The sequence below is a fragment of the Labrus mixtus genome, chromosome 8 (assembly GCF_963584025.1).
Source record: "Labrus mixtus chromosome 8, fLabMix1.1, whole genome shotgun sequence".
In the NCBI taxonomy this organism is placed as follows: Eukaryota; Metazoa; Chordata; class Actinopteri; order Labriformes; family Labridae; genus Labrus; species Labrus mixtus.
This window is the reverse complement of record NC_083619.1, coordinates 10,488,858-10,509,209: the sequence shown is the minus strand read 5'-3', so window position 1 is coordinate 10,509,209 and position 20,352 is coordinate 10,488,858. Positions and strand designations below refer to the sequence as shown.

At 39.8% G+C, this 20,352-nt stretch overlaps 2 protein-coding genes across 2 annotated transcripts; both read right to left on the bottom strand.

Annotated features, from left to right (window-relative positions):
- Positions 1-823: 823 nt before the first annotated feature.
- Positions 824-4,524, bottom strand: LOC132978874 (3-keto-steroid reductase/17-beta-hydroxysteroid dehydrogenase 7-like). Its single transcript, XM_061044216.1, has 9 exons — positions 4,354-4,524; positions 3,523-3,726; positions 3,300-3,392; positions 3,030-3,144; positions 2,635-2,829; positions 2,183-2,287; positions 2,023-2,079; positions 1,821-1,919; positions 824-1,126 (listed from the first exon to the last, which is right to left on the bottom strand). The coding sequence occupies exons 1-9, from the start codon at positions 4,386-4,388 to the stop codon at positions 989-991; spliced, it is 1,041 nt and encodes a 346-aa protein (XP_060900199.1). The 5' UTR covers positions 4,389-4,524; the 3' UTR covers positions 824-988.
- Positions 4,525-5,521: 997 nt separating this feature from the next.
- On the bottom strand, positions 5,522-18,848 carry LOC132978868 (discoidin domain-containing receptor 2-like). Its single transcript, XM_061044206.1, has 17 exons — positions 18,708-18,848; positions 17,681-17,780; positions 16,443-16,545; positions 14,937-15,174; positions 13,726-13,873; positions 13,423-13,525; positions 13,092-13,275; positions 12,421-12,661; positions 12,254-12,319; positions 11,239-11,375; positions 10,116-10,326; positions 9,795-10,018; positions 9,431-9,558; positions 8,742-8,957; positions 7,592-7,820; positions 6,718-6,867; positions 5,522-6,421 (listed from the first exon to the last, which is right to left on the bottom strand). The coding sequence occupies exons 2-17, from the start codon at positions 17,763-17,765 to the stop codon at positions 6,287-6,289; spliced, it is 2,598 nt and encodes an 865-aa protein (XP_060900189.1). The 5' UTR covers positions 17,766-17,780; positions 18,708-18,848; the 3' UTR covers positions 5,522-6,286.
- Positions 18,849-20,352: the final 1,504 nt, after the last annotated feature.

Sequence of the window (20,352 nt, the reverse complement as noted above, 5' to 3'; positions counted from 1 at the left end):
TAAATGTAATGAGAGGAGCTGTTTGTGCTTTTTGACCTTGTTAGTTTTACCATAGTCTGCCAGAAAAACAGAGAACTTACAAATGGTGAAGGACTCGCTTCTTTAGTGAAGGTAATAAAAATATTTATCTAATTACATTTAGACTACAGAGTTTTATCAGCAGAATTCAATTAAAGAGTGACTCCTTTAAAAGTCTAATTAAGATGATTTTTCCTTAACGCTGAAAGTAAAGCTTGTCTTAAACAATTGTAGCAGAAGTCAAAAGAACAAACCAACTCTGTATAATGGAGTGGAGTGGAAGCATCACATTTCTATCATTTAAATACAGATAAATTACATCAAAATTGTTCTCCAGTCTTTGCGGCCTTTTCTGGATGTCCATAATACAACAATAATGGAGGTTTCATATTCTCTGGAGTGGATCAAACTGAGAGGGTTAAAGGGCAAATAGCTTCTCCATCAGAGTAGCAGCTGTGTGTTTCTGTAAGAAACAGCTAAAGCCAGACATATCTCAGTTTAACAGAACCCTCTGCTTACGTTACCCTGAAGCAGTTTCATTTCAAACATTGGTGAGAGATTGTAAAAGCTTTTGGTCTAGTAGGGACCTCAGCCGGTGTTTCATTTCTTTAAATGTGCCAGTGATTTCAGCCGACTGTGTGTGGGCGTCACAATGTATTGTTTGAGGTAAAAGAAGCCACAGATTGTAAAGCTGATTGTCTTGGTGGTGGTCGGTCAAAGGCCTCTGGAAACCAGACTATAAATGGACTGCTAATTAAAGTTTGTAAGGTAAGAAGGGTGCTGCAGAAGAAACACGATACAGCTATCAGGTGAAGACAGCAGGCAGCGGTATCAACGTTACAACAAGAGAACAGCAGGAGAAGAGACTCTGACAGAGCATTCAATGGTACACCTGTCAAGATTGAAAAGCACTTTTATTGTTTCTCATCGCACATTGCACCTTCAAAAATACCTTTCATTTAAAAAAACATCACTTCTCCTCGTCACCGGCTGTCTGTACATGAGCTTCCTTGCCAGCATTTCTCTCACTTAGTGTCCTTCTGAAGTCTTTCTCAAGATCAAGAAGTTTTGAATAGAGGACCTCACACATTTCTTCATCTATATCCATCTGAAACATGAACAGAAAAAAACACATCAATTCATTACATAGACATAAAGCACCACTCAAAACTTCACTTTAAAGCCCCACCCCAGGTTTAATTGCTTGATGTTCTTGATTTCCTGCTTGATTGATTCAAAACTTGAATTTCAGTAGATTCAAGACTCTCTTACAGGTATTGTCATTACTGCTAAGATGCTGTGGTAAGATTACAAGTCTAAACAACGTTTTCCTATTTAAATGGCCAACAGTGTACCCTGTGCACAGCCTATACGTTCTCAGGTGAGCACAGTTGGAGAAACATAGCATGAAAAAAAAAAAATCTGTGGCACGGATTATTAACTTTTCCTTTTTGTTACTACCACTTACACCTCCTCTACCGTACGTTTTAGAGTATCTCTTAAAAGTAGAAATAAACCACAAAATTAACAGCCAAAAGAAGTAGTCCTCAATGCTAATGCTAAATCCTTTAGTTGTAAAGTATGACCAACAGCTGAAAGTAGCGTACAAAGTACTACTGTTTGCACACTGAATCTGCAAACATAATATACAAAAAAAAAAGACAATTGTATGTTATTTGTAGACCAGTGCAAATATGACTCTACTTGCATCTTTGAATTGACTCTTTGTAAAAAATTGCTTCCTCTTTTGTCTGAACCCTAAACCAGGTTCAGGGTAATGTCAGGTGTATCTTCTTCCTCACCTGCCGTGGCTGAGTGTAGCTTTTCCCGAGTCCTGAAGATAAACTATGATACTTTGCTCTGGGATCCAGACACTCGGGATTTTGAAGAAACAACCAATGCTGTGGAAACAGGGCAGGAATTCATATTAGCAGTGATTCTATTCTGACGTGAATCCTTACTGTACTTTCACATGGACAACAACAGAGCAGGCTGACAACATACCAGAGCCTCTGCTCCATTGTACGGTGTGAGTGTGAATGTGTTAGTGAAGATCCTGACCTGAAAAATAAATCATCAAACATGAGACAGTTTCTTTGCCATACATAAACAACTGCACTTTGGTTAGATTGGTAGAATAATAATAGTTAAAAAAATATGCTACCAGCCACATGATGGGCATGATGAGAGTCCAGAAGAAGGAGGGGAGGATGCCGTAGGTCAGATTAGTCATCACTAGTCCTGGACAGATAACAGAGGAGAACAGCCCCTGTTACAGAGAGAAGGACCCAAAACACAACAAATAAATTGATATGAAAAGGTTTTACTAATACAGAAAACAACCCTTTTATAACAGTGTAGTATATGCCGTAGATCTAATGAATGATGTTCAAGAACATTTAAATAAACCTAAGATAACACATCTTTAAAAACACATCAGTTAAGATTTAAAAACAAAAGAGGGCTCTCTAAGTAGAGAGGACTGAAGAAACAATTGGCAGGTTCTGTAAAATAGATTGTTCAATCTTTTTTTAATAGTTTTGCATTTTTTTCTAGAAGATCAGAAGTGATAGTCACTGCTGTATCAGTGCTGTGCAGATTGTGTGACAGTTGTACCTGACTGTTTTTGTGTCTGTTGATTGCCACACTGAGCATGTCTGATGCGTATTTGGAGGAACTGTAGGGCTCTGTCCCATTTCTGTGCTGCATGTCATCGATGCTGAAGGCAGAGCGGCGTGCGTTACTCGACGAGGTCCATACCACTCTGGATACCTGACCTGCCTGACACAGCAGGGACTCCAGCTCTCTGATCTATACCAACATGGACATCAACCGACTGTTATTATCCTTGGTAACTTTATAACTTCACAAACATGAATGAAAATATTACCCATCACTAACAGCTTGATTTTAAATGCATAAAACATTTAAGGAAAATGTATATACTCTCTTAATTAAGGGATCTGTTCTCAGTGTTAATATTTAATGTAAGTGGGCAGTATGGGGTGTACCAGGAGAAAATGACCAAAGAGGTTGGTGGTGAAAACTTCCTGCAGACCATCTGAGTTGATTCGGTCCTGTTGAGTCAAGAGACCCTCTCCTGTAGCAAACATGTTGACCACATTTCTGCAGAGAGAGGGGACACAATCACATCACAGAATGGACAATGGACGAGTTGTATGAGTTTAAAAGCTTCAAACTTTCAGTGAATATGAAAAACCAAAACAGATAAGTAAACATAAAGCGATCAAGAAAGTCAGGAACTAGGTTTGGAGTTTTACCTGGAGAACAGACCGTTAAAAAACGCTCTGACGTCCACCTGAGGGTTTGGCATAATTCCTGCATTTAGATACAAGAAGTCAATCCTGCTGTACCTGAGGGAAACCCCAAACATGCATCGAATATTAATCAAATGTTATTCCATAATCACTATTTATAGTTCAGGTGAGGAGAACAAGGAGCTCTGATATCAGTGTAACAGTGTCATGACGTCATGGTATCTACCTGGCCTTGACCTCCTGAGCAGCGGTCAGCACTGATTGCACAGAGCCCACATCCAGGTGCAGCAGGTCCACACGGGCATCAGGATGAGAGGTGAGGAGGGCAGAGCAGGCAGCCTGGGCTCGCTGCATGTTTCTGCAGGCCAGACACAGCCGGAGCGTGCTGTCCTCAGTCAGCAGCCTCTCACACAGCGCCAGGCCGATACCACTGCATGAAGTGACAGACAAACACAAGCATGCACAAACACTATTCTGTAAAGAGCTGTGTGATCACAAAGATTTACTGAGTAAATCTAAATCTAAACATAGATGGTCTCAAATGATCAGTTGGAGAAAATGATAAAGGCACATTCAAATTTGTTTGTGGCCTAAAGCCTAATGACATGTAATCAAAAATAAATCAAGCAATCAAAATATCCTGAACTAGTGCTTTCAAGTTGACAGGAGGGTAACAATATTATTAGGATATTTTCAGTTTCACTTTCTGGTGTGCTTTATGTTTTGTATCCTATTTCCTACTGTACAGAACATTTTTTTATTTGATTCTATAATTACAAATATACAGCTGCTGGCTGTCAAAAGTAATTAAACATACATTGTGCTTGTCATTATATTGCGTTGGCCTTCTCTGCTGGGCTGTGACGTATTCAGATTAGTACACAGTTATGGTACAGCGACAATTTTTCCCAATGCAGAAACATAAAATTAATATAAGGACATTAAAAGTTATCTTACAAAAGTATAGTGTTGTGTTTACATCTCGCGAGATGAGTTGTCACCATAACGACGTGACGTCTTTATTAACCGTACAAACGCATTATCGCTGTGGACTCACCTGTTCGCGCCTGTGACAATGACAGTTTTCTCCATGTCTAACCGGAGCTAGCAGCTGCTGTGAAGTAAAAACAGGACCAGTCCGAGGTCTGAAACCAGTTCTAGTGTTCCGCAAAACGGGAATGTACAACCCATCGTCCCATTCCGCTGACAAGCATCAGCCTATGTGCTCGAGTGGTGTGATTGGATGTCAGCAAACCGATGGCCAATCAGGTATTAGTACGGAGCGCGACGAGGGTAAATATTGAAAGGGCGCAATGATTAAAAGAGTCTATACCACAGACCAGTGGTTCTCAAACTATGGTACGCGTACCACCGGTGGTACGTGGGCTCCCTGTGGTGGTATTATTTTTACAGTCTATGGGTGGTACGCAAAGAAATCTCCACAATATAAAAAACAAACCCGTTCAGCATAAAACGATTTTTTTTCTTATCTTATCTGTCTTGTATCTATTGGGTTGTATTTATATCAAATGTGTTTTCCCCTCTAAATTAATCTAGTTTTTGCATCAAACAACTTTAATCTGCTCAATTTATGCTCTCACACAGACATAAACAACAACAGGACTCGTGTTTTGAAAAGTTCCACTCAATATTCTGTTATAGTTCAGTACTGAAACAACAGCAACAGATTGTGTGCTGAACTCCAATAAATATTTATTGGAGTTCAGCACACACTAACATTTGTAGCTTCAGTTTTGATGCATGTAGGGACAGTGGACTTTATCACTCCCCCTCCCTCTCTCTCTCTCTGTCCCCCCCTCCCTCTCTCTCTCTCTCCCCCCTCCCTCTCTCTCTCTCTCCCCCCTCCCTCTCTCTCTCTCTCTCTCTGTAGCTCTGAAGCTGATGTGATTCTGCTCTCTTTTGAAATGTCTCTACAGTTTCTGTAGTGAGCTTGTTGTAAATAATACAACTTTATCAACAATGACAATTTCGAATATGTTTCAAAAGGCAATGAAACGTTAAAGGAGAAATACGATAACATTTAAAAGATATGTAGTGAAAATTTAAATAGAGATTTTTAGTTTGAAAGCTGTTAAACGGTCAATATTTTACAAGGTAGAGTTTAATACTTCAAAAGAATCCAAATTCAATTACATATGATCAGATATGCAGTGAATATTATATTTTATTTATTCAAAGGGTTCTTCAGTTTACTGCAATTAAAAAAAGCAACTTTTCAACAATGTACAGATCACATGTATTTAGAAAGAAGAAATTCACAAAAAGCATGTTTACATGTATATTAACTGTACAATGTTCTTTATTTGAACTAATACTGATAGAATCATATGAATACTGCAAACAGAAATAAGACATAATGAAAGATGCAATTTATATAACTTTTGCATTATTTACAGGGGTGTTAGGGTTTGACAGGTTTTCAAGAGACAACTATTTAGCATTGCACAAATTATTTTGTATTTTCAACATTTACATGTTGAGTACAGTAATACTTGAGTACTCTGCTGCAGAGTAAAAGCCCACGTTTTATTAAGCAACATACATTATTGTTTCATCCTTTCATATTCCGAAGTAAGAAACAAATATATTAAAATTCAAGGTCACATGACTCAACATTCACAATTAAATGTGCACTAGAAATAGATGTTTATTAGGTAATCAAAAATGTGTTTTAAAACCTATGAATAACATGAAGTACTCGATAAATAGAAATGACTTAGGAAATAAAAAGCATTTAATAAATACAAAAAGGTGTGAATAGTGCTTGTTTGCACGATATCTACAATTTAAAGCTCTGTTCAAGTGTAAACCTTCTCCTCATATCTTTTTATTTACAGCACCATTGTTGCAAGAAGGCAAAAAAACTAATGGAAAACATTTAATTGGTGGTTTCTGATTCCATATAAATCCAGACTGCAGGGAGCAATTGTTACAGTGCATGGCGTGAGAGAGGCGGCCTGTCCTGTCTGCTACGCCAGGCTCTCCATCAGCTGAGCGTGGATCTCCTGAAAGCCAGGCCTCTGTTTGGCATTCCTCCTCCAGCAGCTCAGCATCAAATCGTTGTAGACAGTGTCTGGACAACAGGGAGGCTTCGGCAGGTACACCTGAGAGCGAAAAATAAAAGGTTACGGATTCTTGTGGAAAAAAAAGACAGGTTAAACTGGAAATAATCATTGAATCATTTTAACAGTAATAGATTAAAGTGCAAAAGTACAGGCTCTGAAAAGGAACTCAAAGTGTGAACATGTGTACTGGTTGTTACTGTGCAAAGCTACCTGAACCTGAACATCATGTTTGGGCGACTTTATTTTCTGTATGATTACCCCAAAAAATGTGATTGACCATACCTGACACACCATAAACAGATTGGACTGGTCGCCTGTATCTGGGCGCTGCTCACCTGTTTGCCCTGGTCCCTGAAGAACTCTCCTGTGTTTTCAATGACCTGCTCGTCAGAGAGCTGTGGGTACGGCTGCTCCTTACACAAAGTGAGAATCTCCCACAGAGTCACACCGAACGCCCACACATCACTGGCCATTGTGAACTTCCCCTTAGAAAACAGAAAACTTACATTTATATAAAACCCAGCAAAGAATGAATATGTTAAAAGACATACCCAGAGTTTTTCAAGCTTGTTTACCGTTTGTTTCTTTTTTACCTTAAAATCCTTACAGAACTTTGGCTGCACATGTTTATTTATTAAACGTGATTTGGAGAAATTTGTCTTGGACTCCAGAGCTGAACACACACTTAGCTGTCTCCACAATAGAATCAATAAATAAAAATAATAGAAACAAACAACAATCCACATGTAAACAAAGAAGTACAAACCCATGAACACCACAAACATACACATATTGCAAAAAATCTGCATTAAACACAACATAAGGAAAGGAAAAAGAAACAAGACAAGAAAATATTAAAACACCACGATGCTATTGCACAACCCATACAGCCTTAATAAACTTTATTAATACATTTTACCGATGTAGGCACAAAGCAGTTTTTACATTTAGGGCCTCCTCTGCCAGATGGTAAAAGGTCATACTCAGCATGGAGGATGTGAGACGGGTCAGACAATACCCTCTGTGCTTGCCTGAGAACAGCATGCTCATATATTGACTGTAAGGAGAGGTTTTCGGTCCTCCTCACAACCTTCATGGCAGTCTGCACCAGACGAACAAGCTTAGATTTCAACTGAACAGAGAGACCACCGCTACGCTGGCATCCAATACCTGAGGATACTCTAAAACACTACTCGGCTTAGCACTCACCAGCAGGATGCTCTCCCAGGACATCCAACGAATAGGCAGCACCGCCCGTCCCTGGATCCTGTAGTAATCCCCTCTGTACAGGTTCCTGCTCATGCCGAAGTCAGCGATCTTTATGGTGAAGTTCTTTCCTACCAGGCAGTTTCGTGTTGCCAGATCACGGTGGACAAAGTTGAGAGAGGACAGGTACTTCATACCAGAAGCAATCTGCACAGCCATGCCGATAAGTTTACTGCAAGAGAAGGTGTATGATTGTGATTTTATCTCGTCATTGTATCATTCATTATAATATTTAAAGCCAGAAGCAGGCTTACAACAAATCAGTATTTAAGAAAAAGAGTGGACACACATATTACAAATAACATTAAAGAAGTAGTGTTTTTACCAAGCCCAAGAAACAAAAGTGGCCAACTCATACAGAGAAATGTAGATGTCTTGAGATGGACTTGAGTTTGTATAGCACTTGTCTCGTCGTCTGACTACTCAAAGCGCTTCATGTCACATTCACCCATTCACACACATCCACACATAGCAGCAGGAGCGATTTGGGGTTCAGTGTCTTGTCATTGTTTGGTGCATGTCCTCCTCCACTCTCTCTCCCCTTAACTCCCTGTCTCTCTGTTTCAATGCTGTCAAATAAAGACCAAAAAGTCTAGAGAAATCATATATCAAAGGTGTTCTTATATTAATATAGGCCTACTGTTATAAGGACAATGCAAAAGAAAATGTGAATCATTTTTTGACTGTGCACATTTTGCATAATTAACAGATCCCCATCTCCTCCTGGATATTTCTCCTTCTGTCAAATGTGAGAGCCAAAGGAAACATCCTGGTCTCAACTCCTTGTTAATTTATATTTGCAGTAATTTATGTTTATACAAAATATTGTTGAACCATTTCTCTTCGAATCTAGCAAGATTTATTTTCCAAAATTGTGTTCATGCTGCAAGATAAATTATTTCTCAACATTTTGTTAGTCTAATGTAAGTGAATATGTAACTAACAGGGTGGAGTCTGCTTACTTTATTCCAATCCCCATATCCCTGCAGTATCATTACATAGGAGAGACATTTAAAATAGAGAGGAGTAATATTTTAAACTAAATACATAATATTTACTCTAAATATGACCTAATGTGATGATATGAGCCTACCTGACCATACCCTTTCCCTCTTCCTTCTCTTGTTCAGTCTTATCTTCAGCAGCCTCTTTACGTCTCAGACTGCACAGGAACTGGTTCAGGTCTCCGTTCTCCATGTACTCAGTGATCATGCACAGCGGGTCAGTGTCCACGCACACCGCAAGCAGACGCACAATGTTGGGGTCCCTCAGACGAGACATGATCCGAATCTCTTTCAGGAAGTCATTCCTGCACATGGACAAACAATCGTAATTAATAGAGATAAATGTTGGAGCCGAATATGCTTTTTATTTTGCTTTTATTTGTGATGTATTAATTCTATTCTTGTGTGAGACCCAAAGTACCACGACATGTATAGAAATGTACTTCCAACACTGAACACTGGGTGGAGCCTTAGCTTATGGTGCATAAAGCCAAGGCTCCAGGTAAATGCATTTGTGTGTGAATGGAAGAAGACAAGTTTTTGACCGTCTTTGACTCTCATGTCAGTTTGAACTTTTAGATGATTTTGTATGTTGTTTGTTTGAATTATTGTAATCTTCATACAATTTAATATAAATGAACAGATTGCTGTATCTGAAGGGTAAACATGCATTATATGTTTCCTTGGCGTTGGGTCTGTACAATAAATAGTAACTTAGAGCTGGAGACTCATTTTCGGTGCATTTTCTTAAAAACAAAAAGTTGCACATTTTTTTCACCTTGCATTCTTGTTGGCATCTTCCCGCAGTGTTTTCACGGCCACCAGCAAAGGAGACTCAGTGTTTCCCTCTACAGCCAAGTCCTCATCCAGGAAGTCCTGCATGCCCTCTGCCTCACACAAGTGCACCTGTTTAAAAATAACTTCTTCAGTCCATCATAGACTTGCCTTCATTTGAAACCATCTTTTTTTTAAACTTAGTTTAATACCACTAAGTGATTCTTCTTTGTCAGCAATCTCTCGTCTCTCTGACCTTTTACCACAAACATCAACATAACAGTGGTGGAAACAATGGTGACTGAGTGTTTTTCTAAAAAAAACAAATCATTGCCAACAAACATTAGAGCTATAAAAAGTAAGTTTACTTCTCCAAATTGGCCCTCTCCCAACTTCTCATTGAAGGTGAGTTTGTGTCTTGGGAACTCTCTCATGAAGGAATCTGTGCAAGCAAACAGATTCATGCTGACGGCTGTGATGGAGTTTGAGATGCAGTCTGAAGACTCCTGCAGGCTGATGATGTCTGCCTCCGCATAGTGAGGGGCTCCGTCTGCACCACCAGCTGCAAGAGCTTTACCGATGGAGCTCAGTTCTGATGTGAAAATACACAAACATTAGCACACTCCAGCAGCTCCGGCTATCCCCATACAGCCACAGTGTTACACATCTGGATGGAGATGGAGTCTTACCGAGATGTTCTGTGGACTGAGCGAACTCAGGTAGTTTCCGGATAAGGCGTGAAGGCTCCTGGTAGTCGGCGCAGAGGGGGAAGATTCTCTCGTAGGTGGAGTTGGAGGTGGAGCCGCCCTCGCTGGTCAGAGAGGAGTGATGGGAGGAGAAGGGCTGAGTCTGGACAGCAAGACGAGCTGTGAGTTCATCGTCCAGCATCCGACGAGACGCCTAAGACGGTAAAGACAGGGAGAGTTTAGGCCTTTTATTAATATTTTTGATTTTGTTAAATAATCATCAGAATTATGAATTAGTTAGAGGACATCAAGGTTGGATATCTGATTTTAAAATAGAGCGTTTGGATTTTAGCAGAGATTGTAAAGAGGAAAAGGAGATGTTTTCTACACACTGGAATTTGCAAGTTCCCCTAAATTATTTGCATTTATTAATGCAATGTTTTGATTTACAAGGACTTCATCAATCAAACTTGACAAAAGGAAGGATAAACATACAGATAAAAAGAGACAGCTGCACCCACTATTAGGATATCAGAAGATACTAAAGAACATCTCTTGAATGCAAAGTTATTCCCCCTAAAACTCATTACGGCAACTGGGTTTTAGTGGACTCACAGTGTTAATGCACACATTCAGTCTGTGAGTTTTGGACTCACACACAAACACAGACTGTCCAAGGGGTTTCTTTCATCCAGGTCATTACACCTATGAGACTTTTTTTTATTACCAAAACACCACAGACTGATGACTGCATTGCTTCACAGTCCATTTAAGACCATAGCTCATGCTAGAAAGCAAAACATTCATTCACAGAGTCATTTCTTTTACCGCCCCTTTGTTAATATATCTCCTCCTGGGCCAAAACCAATCAGAGAGCATTTACTGATTTGTTTTCTCTCATGCATAATATCTTTTTAGTACGCACATTTCTCCATTTTTAACATATGTTGTGGAAAAACTTTGAAAACGTTTTCAAAAGGTGGTAGTAAGTACATCCTGCATGGGCTTCAGTCCTTACATGTGTTCGTTTTTTCTAAATGTATTTTTTAGGTGTGCCTGACATTTTCAGAGCTTCTCCAGCGCTGACACAGAATCACGGATTAGTGGACCTTAACTCTCTTCTCACCTTCTCGAGCATCTTCTGCCACACCTGCCTCCACAGGATGATGACTATGATCGTCAGCAGGATGGCGATAATGGCCACCAAGCAGCCAATCAGGATCCTGGTGTTGCTGTCGTCCATTTTATGAGTCGGATCATCTCCTGACCAGAGATATGAAGGTTTCAGAGAGTTTAGGTGGATTTGATTTAATCCATCACAGTTTAGGTTCTTAATATGAAAGCAGGCTTTTTGCATAATCTCCTCCATGTTTCCTTCAGCACCCCCAGTGAGAGGCCTGATGTATGTTTGATCAGTCGTTTCTAAAGCCAACAGCAGGGGGCACTGTTCAACCAGGAAACCATTTAGTTAAAGCACATCTTAAAATGAGTAATTACCCACACCAGGCCTGCACACTTACTTTATTAGAAGAGCCAAATGGATACAAGTAAAGTGCCAAAGGGTAGGGCATTTACCTTTACTGTGTCAGACCTGTTTGATAGGAATTTAAAGAGTGCACCTTTTTAATCTAAGAAGAGAATTAACGTGAAGTTTCAATAAATATAATGTTATAAGTCATTTTTATTCAGTTTAATTTTCTCTCATGCTGAGTTTAAACTTTTTGGATAAAATTATGTGGGTCTGTGGTTTACAACAGACCCACATGATTTTATGCTGAATAGCCTACAGATAAGATGATGATCTTGTAACAAGCAAACAATGTTCTGACAAATGAACTGACCCTTTGAGACTTTTTCAACAGCACGAGAGGTAACATAATTTCATTGGATAAAATAGTAATCATCAACTCAGAGCAACCATCAAACTAGGCCTGAACTACACTTTCATAAATAAATAAATGATCCTTCTGATAAAAAAAGCTTCTATTTCATTCATGATTATACTTTCAGGATTGTCTTTGTTTACAACCACATAACTTCTCAGCCGCCTTATATCATAGCAGCGAGCAGTTCATCTGGCTAACTGTCATCTCCTTTAATTAACAACGTAGAGTAAGAGACAAAAGTGTTGAGCTGCTGACCTGGTAATGTGTTTGTTGGGTGTCCGTGTTTTCTTGGACTGAGAGAATTATTGTAGACTGCTGAGCCTACAGAAGAAGGACAAAGACGTCGGGTCAGAGGTGGAAGCCGCGGGTCAGTGTGAAATGACAGCAGCTAATAAATTAACATAAACAGTGTGTGACTTTACCTGACTGGAAGGCCACCTCGCTGAACAGCATCCACACATCGCTGAAGTGGAAGCGGCACTTGATGGCGCTGGCTGTGCGGTCTCCAAGCGGCACGGTGACAAAGCGGGCGCTCTGGCTCACGCGGTCCACAGCGGGCCTGAAGGTTACGGGCTCGGGCTCCCAGTCTGATCCTGACCGGAAGTAACAGCCAGCTTGTCTGAACATCCTCACTCCTCTGCTGAACATGTTGTTACAGTGGACCTGAGGATGGAACATTGGCATACTCAATTTGATTAAATCTATGTCTTGCAAATATTCAATTATCCTACCTACTAGACATGTGCCTTTTTTTCATTTTTAAAAATTGACCATGATGACTAAACGGTTGCTTGAGAGTCAGGGTTAAAAAAGGAAAGATGATGCAGGAGCAGGTGTACTGATGACTAATCTGTTTTGCTGTAGCTGAAACATCTTTCATCTCTGGACACAGCACTTACCCATCCCATGACAAATAGGCTCATTATACAGGGCTATTCTGCATCATTTTATACATTTTATGTCTCAGTAAAAATCCCTGCAGCTATTGGAGATGGATGCTTGCCCAGTGTCATGCTGCACAACTCACTAAACCGTAGTGTTGGCTCAGCATTTTTCTAAAATATTTCACTTGTGTACTCCCCCTGCTCCTTACCTTCATGGAGGTGAAGTTTCGGATGTGGTCGAACTCAAAGATCATCTCCACATAACCTTTGGGGAAGCTCTTGTTGCTCCAACCCACAAAGTCGTAGCCCGGCCACATGCCGTATATGTGGCTGTGGAGGAAATCATCCAATCCCCAGGTACCGTCTGTCAGTTGGCCCAGGCCCTTTGTCAGCCTAGTGGAGGGGATGAACAGTGGAAATATAAATGAAGACATGCATTTTAAATCCTATTTATTAAGGAGCTCAGAGAAAAACACCACATGCACAACTGATCAAAATATGACTTCATGTTTCTTCTTTAAGAAGCAGTAAAATGCAGACCTTTCAGCCAACGCTCCATCATACACAGAGTCATTAAAGTAGACATCCAGGCCTCTGTAGATCATTTGGTGCCCATCTGGAATACTATAAGACATCAGGCCATCTGCAGGGGCAGAGAGGACAGGACTTATTCACAGCATGCTTATAGAAGATCATAAAAAAAGAACAAGTTTTGCATGTTTAAAGTCAAATACTAACTAAAAGAACTCGCAAGTAACCAAAATGAATCCACAAAAACAAACAAATATAGGGCTATAGTGAATCTGAAGACATTGCACTCTGTAATGTAATGTAAATACTGACCGAGCCATTCACAGCCGTAGAGCTCCACTCTCATGCACACGATCATGGAGTGATCCGTCACAGGCATGAAGCGCACAAATCGAGCGATGATTGGAGGTTCCAGGTCCTTCAGCACCACATCGTACGCATTCCTGTTCCCCTCAATCACCTGGCAGAGGAGACACAAAATACACAAAGAAGAAATGAGTGAGCGAGTGAAACGTGTCAGGGATGAAAGTCAAACCATGAAAAAATTATTTGCATGTTGTTCATGTTTTGATTCTTTGAAGAAAAACTGTTCTGTTTAGAAACAATGTTTCCGTATTTCAAACTTGAAATGTGTGCTGCAGCACTAAAGCTGCATAAAAATGGGATTGCCAAATAGTTGCATTTTAACAAAACCAGAAAAAACTGGTCTAATTAATCTCCTTCTTGCTCTGCTGAAATTTTCATCTAACCCATGACATCAGAGATTATCTGCTGTTATCTGTTGATCCCGCCTGCTGCCATCTCTGAGCGTTGGTGGGGAAAAGATTCAGATCGGATACTGTGTTAACACGTATTAACATACCAAACTAAACAGCAGAAATAAACATGTCCACAAGCTGAAAAAAATAAAGCATTTAGGTCCCTTTAGCTCATTTACCACACCATGAAAACTGTACAGAGGATTTATTCTTGCATTAATTATCAGATTAAATTGTATTTAGGCTTAAAGTTATACTGTATATCATTAGGAGATGGTTGTTTTTCATGCTGCTGGCTGTCTGTCAGGCGTCAGCTAATCATAGCCAGTTAATTTGACATCTTGGCAGTACCCGTGTTGTTGTTGCTTTTGGAGCATATTTTCAAGCAAATATCAGATAAATAATAAGTCTTGAGGTTTGGGTTATTGTACTTACAGGATGCCAAAGGTTTTGGGCTCAAGTATTTTCACGAGGTGGATACCGAGCATTATTTTGTTCATATGTTAGCACACATTGGCAGGTATCTCCCCCTCTCCTCACTTTTTAGCTAGTTAGCTTTCCAATAAACTGTATGTTAGCACTGACCTAATAACTAGCTTCAAAAAGCAGTTCACAAACCAATGGGCCCTTCATAAATACAGTCTATTCCCTAGACTCCTCTGTCACAGCAGTATTTAGTCCTTAAGTGCAGAACTGAACTGAAGTGTACCAACACGTGTCAGTAAAGAGGAGCAACTTCACACAATAATATCTTTACACTCTTACCTGCCTTCCCTTCCTATCATGCCAGCCCACCCAGTTGCTGCCGTCGCGGCTGTACTTGATCCTGTATCTCTGGGCAAACTCATTACCCATCCCGTCGGCATGGCGACCCTGGGTGCCCACCAGGGTAATGAAGTGCAGTGAGCGCAGGTCCACCTGAAGGTACTCTTTGAAGCCGTCTGGCTCTGACATGATGTCAGGACACCAAGCTCCATCACCGTCTCCGTTATCCAGGTCAAGTCTGTAGAGGAGGAAGAAACAAGAGAGGAGGGCAGAGAGTTCAGAGAGAGGGAGAAAAGATGGATAAGAGTGAGTGAGGAGTGTTCAAAGGCATGCCGAGTGGAGGAAGAATTAACAAGACATGAAACAGAGAGCAAGTAAATGTATCCCTCATGCATGATCTTTTCTGTATCGGAAATCTAAATTTGCATCTTTGACTACTCGATGTTTCTGCTGCACATATTGTGTAGTATAAACTTTTACATATGCTGGGATTCAAACAATCTCTTCTCAAGGTCCATTGAGTTGCTGCTCTGGAGCTTTTGAAAAGATCCAATCCACATCCATTGATCTTCTTGTGCAGATGGAGTTGGCTCAGTTGTCATAAAAGTTAACATTTTTAAGTTTTTAAGTTGTATGACCCATGAGCAAACTCCACCAGCTGATGAAGATTTTGTGGTTTCTTTAATGTCCAGAACAGCTACTAAATACTAATACTACAAATTAAATAAATGAAAAACCCTTGTTTGGAACATTAAGAATTAGGCAGTATTTCATAACCATGCAGTGATTAGTTGGATTAAATCAAAACAGAATTTGGCAGAAATAGCAATGGCCATTGAAGGTTGAAAGAACCATATAGATTATCCGTATAAAATCTAGCTTGAATTCAAATTCATTGAAGTTCATTTAACATGTGCATCTCTTAGGACATGAAAAAAGACATATTTTACAGCCATATTCACTCATGCAAGAAAATACATTTCACAAAGTTTCAGGGGGAGCTGCATATTTGGACATAATAATTTTGGAATGTAGTAGCTGGAGTGAACTGATGTGTCTATGCAGCAGGAAATGTTCAGGAAATCTCCCCCTGAGCAAGCGGGTGGGTTGATGACATTTGTATCATGCAACCAATGATTGACAGGTGCGATCTTCTTGCACATATTGAAACTGCTTCATACTGTTTTCTGATGATCATTCTGATTATGCTAATGTTTTACTGTTACATGGATACTGTGAATATATTCAATTACATGTTGCAAAGATATAAAAGGAAAAACTGTCATCACAGCACTGGACTCTGTTGCCCGTGCACCATCTTGGAACATCCATTTTACCTCATGTCTTGCCTCCTGAGAAGCCTCCTTCCTATAAAACAAGCAACTCAGAAAGATTCTAGGGGCTGGCTGTCTGGAAAACCGTAGAGATTTTCAGGAGTGCATATGTGAAAATAGCTTTATGGCTTAGATTGAGATATAAGAAAAAGAAATGTGTCTTGAAACCTGCCTGCCGAATCTTGCAGCAGTCGACTCAGACCACTGGCTGGATGCAGAGATGTCCTCGTCCTGAATCTGCCCACCAGTCATACCCAGAGGATACCGACACATCTCTACAAAACACACAAGGCATCACTGACACACACATTTTGAGGTACATTTTAATGTGTTTTAGTACGTGTTACTGTGCGCCTGTATTTTCTCACGTGTAGTTTTGATCCTTTTCGTGTGTTTGCAGGATGTGAGGAAGTGTAAGTGGTCAGGCCCCCCCCCCCCCCCCCCCACACCCCATCCCCCAGTCCCCTTTCCTGCAGCCCTGCAGGCCCCTAATGCCAAACAGAGGTGTCACTGTGTGGGTGCCAGTCTAAGCAGAGCGAGGCGGGAGTGGCCTCAGAGATGCTTGCTCGTCCTTTTTCACAATCTCTGCCGCAGACACGTGAGAGACATTTCTGTGTTTTAAAGCACCAGAACCTGCTGGTTAATAACTCAATCAACTAAAAATCCATTTGAAATCAACAAATGCTACATTTAAGTGTTCATATTACTGAGAAACTGACCTCTACATCTTACTTTTGCATCGAAATTTGTGTATCCTAAGCATTGCTACTATTAAGGGACGTCTGTGTTTCATTCACATGTACACACTGAACGCCTGACATGTTCTTAAAGACAGTGTCAGAACAAATAACCCTTTTACTGTGTAAATATTCAAAAGTGAAATGAGTGCATGTGTGTGAGAGGGAGCGTGTGTGTAGGTGTGTGTGTGTTACCTACAGCTACGCCTACGAATTTTCAAACTTTTTTTTTTCCATGAATGCCCCCTGCTCGTGAAAGGTTCGCCTGTTCTGATGTTATTTGCTGTCTGACCATTAGGTAAACCACATACACACACTCTCCCTCACTTTCTCACACATACACACACATTACATTCTTGAGCTATAAGCCCACCCACCTAAAATTGCTTCTCTATTTTGTCAACATGCTTATCCCTCAAAAATATAAAGAGTGTCTTTACATTTTTTTGAATGACACCGGCTCGACATCATTCACTGATCAAACATTAAAAACAAAACAAAAAAGAATCTTATTATAGCATTCATTGTCTAAATGACACGTGCATGGAACAGGTTGAACCTTTGTTGTTATCTCTGCAACAACCTATTCCTCGATTTATTCGATTAGGATATCTATCCAGTACCTTATCTAGGCTAGAAGGACATGGATGCAAAAGTGAAATATCTATTTTACCTGGGTTGACTTGACACCGGACAGCCGCAGCCAGCAGGAAAAAATAGACATGGTTCGTAATCGGATGAAGTGTCATGACCTTCATCTCTTCTCTGCACACCTAGAAGTTTCAGGAAGGTCATAAATCAAAGAACCAAACACATTTTCTACAGAAAATCTTGTGCTTTAGATGTAAATTTTGTAATTTTTTGGGAGGTCAAAATAAACATACACTAATCAATCAGATGCAGGGTTACACAACACTAAAGGAGTTTAAAAAGATTAGTGTTGGACACACATTTATCATAAAAGAAAAAAGTTCAGTGTTATATAGATAATAGTTATATTTCAGGATGTTGCATGTAGTTGTACAGAGTTCAGCATCCATTAAACCTTGGTGAGACACATGCTGGTAAAAGCACACACAGTTCTCCTTGTAGCCCAGGGTCTTACTCTCTCCTCCACAGAACTTGGATTTATTTATCTTAGTACAAGTCCTGTGTAGGTTTAAGCAACGTTAAACTCTAACAAACTTCACTAGCACCTTAGACTTCTGTTCAGAAATTGCACCAAATCATTCATGTGGTAGGCTCACCAGAGATATGCCGTGATGATGCCATTCTGTCCCAGTGCTACAGTATTAAATGAAGACTTGTATGGAATTATCTTTCTTTCTAAATGCAAATTTAGAAAAGTTAACATGTTATTTAATCTTCAAAACCTGTGTCTGTCACAGTTTTCACTTGAGTTTCCACTTCTGGCACTCTGACATGAAGATCATGAAGAGTGGAATAACTTTTCTAAAAGGGTGCATATGAGCTACTGATTCAATAAAAACAAATGAAATGAAATGAAGTGCAGATATCCTGCCCCTTTTCACCTTAATATAAACAAATACATATACTTCATGTAGTTCTGTGTTATGTACTTTCCAGTATGATATATTCTCTATACCGAGCTGAGCTGTGTTAGCACAAACTTTCTTCACAGTCAGTTTCCATCCCAAGCTTAATAGTCACATATGAGTAAAAATATGGATTTGACTTACTTTCGCAAGTTCTTCTCTTGTTATTATAAAACCATCAGTTTCAGGAAATATTCCACATCTACTTCTGTGAGTTAATGCATTCAGCACTGGAGTCACTGACCTCTTCCTTGTGAGGACTTTGAGGGAGTGGAAAAGAGAGAGGGAGAGGGAGAGAGAGAGGGGAAATGAAGGCTGATGTAAGACTTTTTCTGGCTGGAGGAAAGAAACAGAGAAAATAACACACTTTGGGAGTTTGAGGTGAAGCCAAGAAGTCCCAGAATTCCACCTGATCCACAAATGGTTTCAATTACGGCCCAGAGAGTCAGCTGAGTGCAGCAGAATCTGGCTGCTTTCACCAAGAGCTTCTGAAAAACACACAGGCTGGACTTCATTTTCCAGCAGAGGAGAACCTGATAATTACTGAAGGAGAAGACCTGATTTAAAAAAAAAAAGTAACTCCTGGCATTAAAAACATAGTTCTAACAGCAGAGAAGATGATGAAGCTTGTCGATATTATTGTACATAATATGTGAATCACAACAGCTTGGACACATTGAAAAGCTCATATGGTAAAAATGTTGCACCAATGTCTGCTAACTTTCTCTTTCATCCCACACACAACACTAACAATGCATAGATGTTTACAAATTCAGATCAAATTATGTTTACAGTACTATGCCCTACTTATGGGCATGACAATGAAACTGGAGTGAAATTAACACAACATGCCTTCAATAATGAAAAAGTTTTATTTCCTCCTCACAGTCCTCTAAAACTGCTGGTGCAGCAACACGCCATGAAAGACTTGATTCCAAAGCTGATGTGAGGAAAGAAACAGAAAGAATAAATAAATAAGATAAGCGATTACTTTTACTTCTACATCCAAAGCAACACATTTCTCATTAAAGCACAATGCTTTGAACGATTTTCATTTGATCAGACTCTGGGTTGCCAACTGCTAATCATCATTACAAATAACATCTCTCGCCTTTATCTCATAAAACATCTCCCTGTATCTCGGCTCATACTAATTTGAATAATAGTTTGATAATTTGAGATATACACGCCTGTAAGCTTCCTGTTGCAGAGTTGTATGATCAGTATTTCTTCATATCTGTATGCTAATTAAGAAGCTAAAGTAGGTCAGTTAGCTGGTGAGCTAAAATTAGCAGAAAGACAGCCCAGATGCTGCTCTAAGCTCAGCATTGTAGCAGTAGCTTGGCAGGGCTAGCCTGTGTCTCCAGACCTCATGCTAGGCTAAGCTAACTTTACAGTAAATTGTTTCATAATTATTAGGTCACTACGGAAAATTTGTAACATTATAGAGACACAGCTCCTAACTGCTTTTCCTTTTTTCCAATAGTAATTTAGATTTAGATTGTACGAATGTAGTCTAGCTGTTTCTTTCTGCTTCCAGGCTTAATGCTAAGCTAACATTTTGCTAAGTTTAACTTAATATTTTACACACAGGAGTAAAATCAATATTTACAAGTATTACATTTGGACAGAGTCAGGATAGTTTTCTCCCATTGTTTCAGTCTTTATGCTAGGCTAAGCTAACAGTTTGCTAGATGTAGCTTCATATTTTGCATACATGAGTACATCATAGACAAAATTTGTTATATCTGGACACATAAGTCTAGCTGTATCACCTCGGTCCCTTTCT